The sequence below is a fragment of the Sinocyclocheilus rhinocerous genome, unplaced genomic scaffold (assembly GCF_001515625.1).
Source record: "Sinocyclocheilus rhinocerous isolate Xijiao unplaced genomic scaffold, SAMN03320098_v1.1 scaffold1919, whole genome shotgun sequence".
NCBI lineage: Eukaryota > Metazoa > Chordata > Actinopteri > Cypriniformes > Cyprinidae > Sinocyclocheilus > Sinocyclocheilus rhinocerous.
This window is the reverse complement of record NW_015646355.1, coordinates 252,670-262,278: the sequence shown is the minus strand read 5'-3', so window position 1 is coordinate 262,278 and position 9,609 is coordinate 252,670. Positions and strand designations below refer to the sequence as shown.

General features: G+C 28.6%; 1 protein-coding gene across 1 annotated transcript in view; it reads right to left on the bottom strand.

The window, feature by feature from the left end:
* mid1 (midline 1) overlaps window positions 1–9,609 on the bottom strand; it is a 40,648-nt gene that overhangs the window by 14,993 nt on the left and 16,046 nt on the right. The window contains exons 3-4 of the mRNA XM_016511636.1: window positions 2,948–3,043; window positions 661–768 (exon numbers count right to left, since the gene is read on the bottom strand). Of these exons, the coding sequence (XP_016367122.1) occupies window positions 661–768; window positions 2,948–3,043 (204 nt within the window). The remainder of the gene's footprint in view (window positions 1–660; window positions 769–2,947; window positions 3,044–9,609) is intronic.

Sequence of the window (9,609 nt, the reverse complement as noted above, 5' to 3'; positions counted from 1 at the left end):
CTCTTTGTCTTTATCGTTATAGTTGTGGTGTGGACTCTGCTATTCTTTAATACTGAGAACGATTTTTAGAACTATATCTTTATCGTTATCTTTATAGTTATCGTCCTTGGTGTGAACGGGCCTTAAGAATGACAACATATACACGTGTTCTAGTCTACTAATAATTCAATTATAAAATGGTCGACGCGAGCAAAATGAAGTCGAGGATTTTTAAAAATTGAATAGTCGAATAAAATCGACGAATTGCGACAGCCCTAATGATGACAAACAAAGCAGAAAGTTTTGATAAAATATTACAAATGCAAACTTTGTGTTTGTGGAATAACCGAGGAATCGTGCACAATAAGACCGGGAACACACATTAAGAAAGTAGATATGATTTTTTTTCAATTTTGTGTAAATTGTGAAATATATTAACGTCAATATCTGTTAAAATGGAATTCATTTCTGTGATCAGTGAAACAGTTCTGATTATTATCAATGTTGAGAACAGTTGTGCTGCACAATATGTTTGTGGAAACCATGATATGTTTGATTTTTCAGGATTCACAGATGAACAGAAAGTTCAAAAGAACAGCATTTATTTGAAATAGAAATCTTTTGTAACATCATGTCTTTACTGTCACTTCTGATCAATTTAATGCGTTTTTGCTCAATTACCTTTCCTTCTTTGATCTTAGTGCCGATGATTTGTCTCCTCTGTTGTACGATGTTTATCAGTGTGTCGCACTCTTCGGCCAGTTTGCTCTCTTGATGAGCCGCATTGTGCTGAAATAAACAAACAAACAAACAAAGCAATCAAAATGCATCATTTGGAGGCCGGTAGCGTGACATTGCATGCCTAAAATCATGTTACATGTGGTTTTAGAGAACAAAAACAACAGTGATATAATAAAATACATTAATATTTTATAAAAAGTCATATTTATTAATAATAATAATCAAAATAGCTGTATAATAAAAGCAGAATAACAGCGGTCTGGATTTAAATGAACTTAAGTTAAAAAATTGTACTTACTTTAATGATTTACTTTATTATAAACTGACTAATAATGTCAAAATAATGCAAAAAAAAAAATCATAATGGTCCTAAAATAGGCTTAATTTCTTTAAAATACAACTAAACTTATTTTATTTTAGCTATTTTCCAATGCAAACTTAAACTTTATAGACATCACATAAAAAACACAAACTAAAACTAACAAAATTAAAATGAATATAAAAATAAAATCTAAAACTATAAAAAAAAATGTCATTACTTGAAATAAGATAAACATTAACTGAAATAAAACAAAACATATATAAAAAAATTACTTTATTTTAGCTAGTAAAACTAACAAAATTAAAATGAATATAAAAATAAAATCTAAAACTATAAAAAAAATGTCATTACTTGAAATAAGATAAACATTAACTGAAATAAAACAAAACATATATTAAAAAATTACTTTATTTTAGCTAGTTGCCAAGGCAACATTTCTCATTTTCGTTTGGTTGAAATAACTAAAACTATATACAGTAGATATCATTAGAAAAATTAATACAAACATAATAATAAAATCAGAAAAAAAGTTAATTATTAAAACTTTAAAATTAAAATTAAAACTGAAAATATAAAAATAGCAGCCAAAACAGCAACTATAAAAACCATTTTAATTACTTGAAATAAGATAAACATTAACCGAAATTAAATACAATTTTTAAAAAGTACTTTATTTTAGCTAGTTGCCAAGGCAACATTTCTTATTTTCGTTTAGTTGAAATAACAAAATAACTAAAACTCAAAAACTATATAGATATCTTTAGAAAAATGAATAAAAATAATAATAATAAAATCACAAAAAATAATTATTAAAACATTACAATTAAAACTGAAAATATAAAAATAGCATCTAAAACAGCAACTATAAAAAACATTTTCATTACTTGAAATAAGATAAACATTAACTGAAATGAAAAATTACTTTATTTTAGCTTTATTTTAGTTCAAATCAAACTTTGATGCTTGTTATCTCATAATTAGATTTTGAGACTTTAGCCTGGATTTCCCAGAGATAAAAAGTACTTTATTTTAGCTTTATTTTAGTTAAAATCAAACTTTGATGCTTGTTATCTCATAATTAGATTTTGAGACTTTAGCCTGGATTTCACAGAGAGGCTCACATAATGTTTGTATTTCGTGATAAATAAGTAAAAGAAACACTAAAGTGAATATACTGAACTCATTTAAGCCGCTATAAGCTAAAGAGCTGTAATAATCCAGCAGAAGGACTGTATCTGGGTCAAAGACGTTAAGATGTCCGCATCAAAAGAAATTTACAAAAGTGATTTTATGTCCATAGAAAGCACATTAAATGTAAGTAAAGTGTCTACTTTTAAGTTTTCAAATACGTTTTGGGAGAATAAAATGTCAAAATTTGGTTGAAGTAATGTTACATTGTCATTCAGTGTAACACAATATTTATGTAAAAATTCAAACGACATGCTTATTCTGACGTGTACATATGAAAATATATAAAAGAATAAGAGAGCATATTAAATTTTATTGTGTTTTAAATGAGTAAAAATTCTTGCTGACAAATGGGCAAAACCTAGGACAGTGGCAAATTTAAAAAAAAATTTAAAATTACAGCTAATTAGTATCTGGGGTGAAAGTAATTAGTCTTTTAATATGTCATAAATTGATTTTTGTTGTAAATATGCCTGACAAGATTGTTACACTGAATGACATTTTAGTGGGCGTCTTCTGTAAATCAGGGGAAAAATGTATGATATTAATTTTTTGCTCAGAAAAACAAAAACAAAATAGCAATTGAATTAAACAGAAAACTTTTTAATTTTTTTTGGAAAAACAACAACAATTTAAAGCAGTATTACACTTATTTTTTTATGCTTAAACCCTTTTTTGTCTTTGACTCGTGCAGAGATGAAAGCAGTGCTTCTTTACCTCCACATGTTGACACGTCTGGATCAGCTTGGCCATCAGGTTCTCCAGCTCACTATTCCTCTTGATCAGATTGCTGAGGTTGGAATCCAACATGTGCTGCGGGGAAAAAAAACAACAGCAGAAAGAAAGCTCTGTAAAAAGCCAGTTAATTTCATATCAGCACAGTTTAACTCACTGAGGGAAAACAGCAGAACTGAGTCCTCTACCAAATATCCTACATCCATAACTGCGTTTGGAGAAGCTGCGGCGTCTGAAGCGCGACTCATGCACTGATGCTCCGGTCGGTCGTTAAGCATGTCAAGCGTCGTGTGTCCGCGGGCCTGAGCGCTGACGCTCGTCATGGGGGAGGGAGGAAAGCGTCTGCCACGGATTTGGTATTAAAAAAAGCAGATCAAGTCCGTTTGATGAGCTCCAAACTCATTTCAGCTCGTGTTTCTGCTTAACATGAGCAGTGGAGACCATGAGTGAAAATGCTTTTATTTTGCATTTTGCAAGTTTAATACAAAATGTTACAGCTACAGTGATATTATCAGATGATATTATTACATTTACATTTACATTTAGTCATTTAGCAGATGCTTTTATCCAAAGCATACATAAAAAGAAAACAGATAGAATAGAAAAAGAATAGAGCGAGTTAGTGTTAGAGGTCTTTTTTGCTTTTGTTAATTGTATAATAAATGAAAAGAAAACAGATAGAATACAAAAAGATTAGAAAGCTAGTGTTAGTTTTTTTTAAAGAATAGAATTAGAATAGAGAGTGCTAGAGTTAGAGGGTTCAAATAAAGATAATGATTATAATGATAATGACATTATGAGTGAAAGTGAGCATGAAATGGCTTTAATGCAGGGTTATTATCGTTATCTAAAACTAAAATATATAAAATATTTTAATTGCTTACAACAACAAAAAACATAAATATTAACTGAAATAAAATATTGAAAAAATTATTTCAGCTAGCTGCCAAAGTAGCATTTCTCATTTGTTTAGTTGAAGTACTAAAATAACTAAAACTTAAAAACACAGACATAAACAAAAACAAAAAAACTAGTAAAATTGCGAAAAATCTAATAAAAAAAACGTAAAATTAAAATAAAAAATAAAAAAATAAATCTACAATCTAACAAATTTACAAAAACTGTAAAAAAAAAAAGATATTCATTACTTAAAATAAGAAAACACTAACTGAAATAAAATGTAAAAAAACGAAATAATAAAAACTTAATTTTATTTCAACTGGTTGTGAAGACAACATTTCTCTCTTTTTTTTTAAAGTACTAAAATAAAAACTAAAACTTAAAAACTATGCAGACATAGTTAAAAAAACCTAATAAAGTTATGAAAACACAACAAATTTACTAAAATTTTAACATTAAAATGAAAACTGAAAATATAAAAATAAGAATTAAAACAATAAAAAACATTTATATTACTTGAAATAAGATCATCAACTCAAATAAAATTAAAAATTAAAAACTTTTTTCATATAGTTGCCAAGGTAACATTTTTAATTTTTGTTTTATGTGAAATACTAAAATAACTAAAACTTAAACTTAAAAATTATATAGAATAAAATAAAAATTCTAAAACTTTAAAATTACAAAGAAAACTGAAAATATACAAATACAATCTAAAAATATATATTAAAAAAATAAGTATTTGAAATAACTGAAAACATTAACTGAAATAAAATAAAAATAAAAAAACTTGCTTGTTTTTACTATAACATTTGGCATTTTCATTCAGTAAAAAAAAAAACTATGGACAAAAAAATCAAATAAAAAAGACAAGAAGAACACAACAAAATTACTAAAACTAACTAGAATTAAAATGAAAAAAGAAAATGTAAAATATTAACAAAAGCTATAATAGTATATAAATGCTGCTAAAACAACACTGATTTGACAGCAGCACTGGAGTAACGATTAAAGTCCGATGATCATGTTTTTTAATTTAAGATTATTTTCTGGAAAAGGAGATCTGACCGTCTGTACAAATTTGCTTAATTGTTTAGTGTCCTAGAAACAGTGCAGAATATGAAACATTTTTCCTTAAAAAAAAATATTTAATTCAAATATCAGCTCGGTCTGACCAGTAAATAACACAGCAAATGCATGTGAAATATGACATTTGAGAGTTTCATTTGTAAGGTTAGGAAATGAGGTCAGTGAGTTCAAACGATGACAAGAGACCAAAGAGAGCATGTGTAATGTGCACAATACTAAAAATAGACAATCAGAGAGATGGAAATCATATTCTCTGCCGGAGCTCTGATTTATATGACATTTAATCCCTGACACATTTTCTCAGATTATTCATCTCTGTTTATCTTTGGGATTTTAACCCGGATAGCAAATGAAAAACAATCCTACTTCATTTTGGGCAATTGGAAAAACCTAGCAGATTATGCACAAGGTCACAGTGGGAAAATGATGAATATTGCAGCGATGCAGTCATTTCAAGTTGAGCAATAATGCAAAAATTAAACCAAGTATTAAATTATGGATTTGACATAATCAGGCCTTTTTGTCCTGCATGTTTGTGCATGTGTGTGTGCTTATTTGGAAGTATGCATGCAGAATTAATCATGAGCGGTGAATCATACGATGCAGGATTTTGCACTCTGCACACTGCTCTGCAGTGAATGGGTGCCGTCAGAATGAGAGTCCAAACAGCTGATAAAAACATCACAATAATCCACAAGTAATCCACAGCACTCCAGTCCATCAGTTAACATCTGGAGAAGACAAAAGCTGAAACAAATCCAGCATTGAGATGTTTTTAACTAAAATACGAGTCCATAATCCATATTATAATTTTTTTATGGAGACTGTGAATGGGATTTTAACTTCAGATAATGACTGTTATTGTTACATAAAACATTTTCATCAATTAAAATATAGTTTAAATATAAAATATAAATATTATATGAAGAACTTAAACTTAAAATACTTAAATGAAAATTATAAATGCTGACTGAAATAAGTATGTTTATTCTGAAGTACTACAATTATTAAAACTAAACCTGTAATAAAAATTAATTATTAAATATGATGAAATAAAAAAAATATCAAAAACACGAATTTTCAAAAAAGTTTTTCAAACTTAAAAAAAAAATTAGAAATGCTAAGAAAACTTAGAAAACTAACTGAAATAAATAAGTTTAAGTTAAGTAAATTACTAAAACTAAAACGGAAATAAAAATACATTTAAGATAAATAGAATTATTTAACTAATGACAAAAGCACATTAGAAAATTACTAAAATAGGGGGGGCATAACTGAAGAAATAAAAATTCAAATTAAAAATATAAATATATCTTAAAATTAAAAATATAAAAATAAAGGTTAATTCAAAATGGTAATAATCCATAATAACTCTTCTGATCTGAATCTGGAGAGAAGTCTGCAAGCCAAAACAGTCCAGAACAGCTCTAAACAAATATGTGGCTGGATTTTGATGTGAGAGACAACAGGAGATGCACTTTTTCACCGGAGGAAGCGTTATTATGGATTATGGACTCGTGTTTTAGCCAGAAGGAACATTTTGAAGTTAAAAACATCTTAATAATGGATTTGTTTCTTACAAATGCGCAGCTTTTGATTACTTGTGGATTATTGTGATGTTTTTATCAGCTGTTTGGACTCTCATTCTGACGGCACCCATTCACTGCAGAGCATCCATTGCTGAGACACTGATGCAATGCTACATTTCTCCAAATCTGATGAAGAAACAAACTCATCCAAATCTTGGATGGCCTGAGGGTGAGTAAATCTTCAGAAAATTTTCATTTGTAGGTGAACTATTCCTTTAAGATCTCCATTGGCGGGAAAATAAGTGAGATTTTGTCATTTCTGAACTTTTCTTCTTAAGCTCCATTGAAAGAGATATGTTATAACATGTCTCATTCGTAGGAAAATAAGTAGAAAAAATATGCAAGTTAAATATGCACGTTAAAAATAACACATCTCAGCTGGTATTTCTGCAGAACATGCTCATTTTCAAAGAAAAACTGCTTTCAAAGCACAGAGCGAGTGCAGCAATCTGACAAAGCCCCGTGAAATATGATCGCTGGAAATGATTACTGTACTGTCTGTGGACTCTGAGCTTCACTCACTCCAGTCATTTCCAGCGATCGGATTTCTCTCAGGAGGGAACAGCAGTGCTTCCAGACAAAGGTGTAGAAACAAACACGCTTTCCAACAAGAGGAAACCGCCTGACTACCTTTTTTCATCAGTTTCGAATGACTTTCCACTTATTGTCTGCCGTTGAGAGCGTTACAGTATGTTTGCAAAGAAAAAGTGTGCTTGGCCTGTGCTGTTGGAGCTGTATTATGTTATACCCCAGCGACTTAAGACTGCTTTTGTGCTCCAGAGTCACATTTATTGCACCAACTTGGTTTAGGGTTTTTCAAAACAATCCCTAAATAATCATCCTACTGCAGCATCCCACACTCAGTTAAATTCATGCAAACAATCAGTCAAACAGTTGTGTGTCTAACTACCCATGCATCAATGCAACCACCTAGAAACCATCCACAAAATTTTATGTTGAATGTAATGTTACTTGCCGTTTCTTTGTAATTATTTGTTAAATTAATTTGTAAATTCCACACCATTTTTTAGTGCAGTTCATGTTAAAATACTATATTGTCTACACTACATTGCTTTCAGATCAGCACAGATCATTTCATAGAAATTAATGATAAATATTTTAATAGTTAAGTTTTTTATCAAATATAATTCTGCAAAACATTCAAAGAACAAAACACCGAGCTTTACAGAAGCACATTACTGGAGTGAAGTGACTCAGTGCTCGCGGTTTATTTTTCTAAAGGGCATTTGTCTGGAGTCAGAAGTGTTTGCGTGTCAAAGGAAAATGGCTCGTCTGAATGATTTATAACCACTTCAGGCTCTCTAAAAATGTTCTAGCAGTAAATATAACCTCTTGTCTATTATTTATTACAATAAACAACAGTTATACAGGGTTTTGTATCTAGTTCTTTTTTTTTTTTGTATCTTGTTTTCTATCTTGGGTCCATTTTAAGCACAAATACAGCTACTGTAAAATATACATGTGTGATTTAGTCGCATATGCGAGTGATTTACTCGCAATGTAGAGAGTTGTATATGCAAGATATATACATTACAAAATAAATTTTTTCACTTATTTTAACCCGAAAAAGTTTTAGGAGTTGAAAAATTCAAAACAAACAAACATAAAATTATGACAAAAAAAAGATAATCAGATGATTTTTTTTGTTCTACAGAAGCTCAACATGCTCTTAGTGTTATTTTAGTAACATTTATATAGTATTTTAGTTTTTAATATTTAATTTATTTAATTTAATTAAAGTTTTAGCAATTTTGTTGTGGTTTTGACTTTAATATGTCTATATTTTTTTAATTATTTTTATTCATTATTTTATTTAGTTTTAGTTTATTCAGTTATAATAATTTAAGTACATCAACTTACATTTAACAAAACATTATTTTAAATTTTTTGCAATTCTCATTATTCTGAGGTGATTCTCATTGTTTAATTAAAATACATAAATATCATGATTGATTTATGATTGAAATTATAATACTTGAAATAAATTTGAATATTAAATAAAATTGAAATATAATTAAACATAAAAAATAAATGTATACATATTATATATATATATATATATATACATATATGTGTGTGTGTGTTTATTTTTTTATTATTTTGAAATAAATCTGAAATGAAAACAATTTGAAATAATACTATATAGAGAGATTTAATTTATTATTTCTGTTTAATAATTTCATTTCAATTAACATTAATTTTATTTCAAGTAACAAAAATATTTTTTAAAGGTTTTAGTTAAAAATATTTTTGTTACCAGATGAGAGAGATTCTCATATTCATGATAATTTGCCATTCAAATTATTATGCTCATCATATTATTTGTAATGAAACAGACGACAAAGACATAACATAATACAGTATTAGATGTCATTTCTGGGTCACATGTGACACAGGAGCCGCTCTGTGTTTGTGTGTCACACACAGTATGTGCATTATATATATATATATATATATATATATATATACATATATGTGTGTGTGTGTTTATTTTTTTATTATTTTGAAATAAATCTGAAATGAAAACAATTTGAAATAATACTATATAAAGAGATTTAATTTATTATTTCTGTTTAATAATTTCATTTCAATTAACATTAATTTTATTTCAAGTAACAAAAATATTTTTTAAAGGTTTTAGTTAAAAATATTTTTGTTACCAGATGAGAGAGATTCTCATATTCATGATAATTTGCCATTCAAATTATTATGCTCATCATATTATTTGTAATGAAACAGACGACAAAGACATAACATAATACAGTATTAGATGTCATTTCTGGGTCACATGTGACACAGGAGCCGCTCTGTGTTTGTGTGTCACACACAGTATGTGCATCACATGATCAGCGCAAGCATGATCAGGCAGAGAATCATGTTTACAGCAGATTGACTGAAGCTTCAGATCCTCGTCGAGCTGTAAAATAGGTCATATGATGCTGCAACACAACATACAGCTCAACGAGACGCAGCACAATGTCTGCGCACATGAATCATTCATTCCCTCCAGCAAACACACACACACACACACACACTCACTCACTC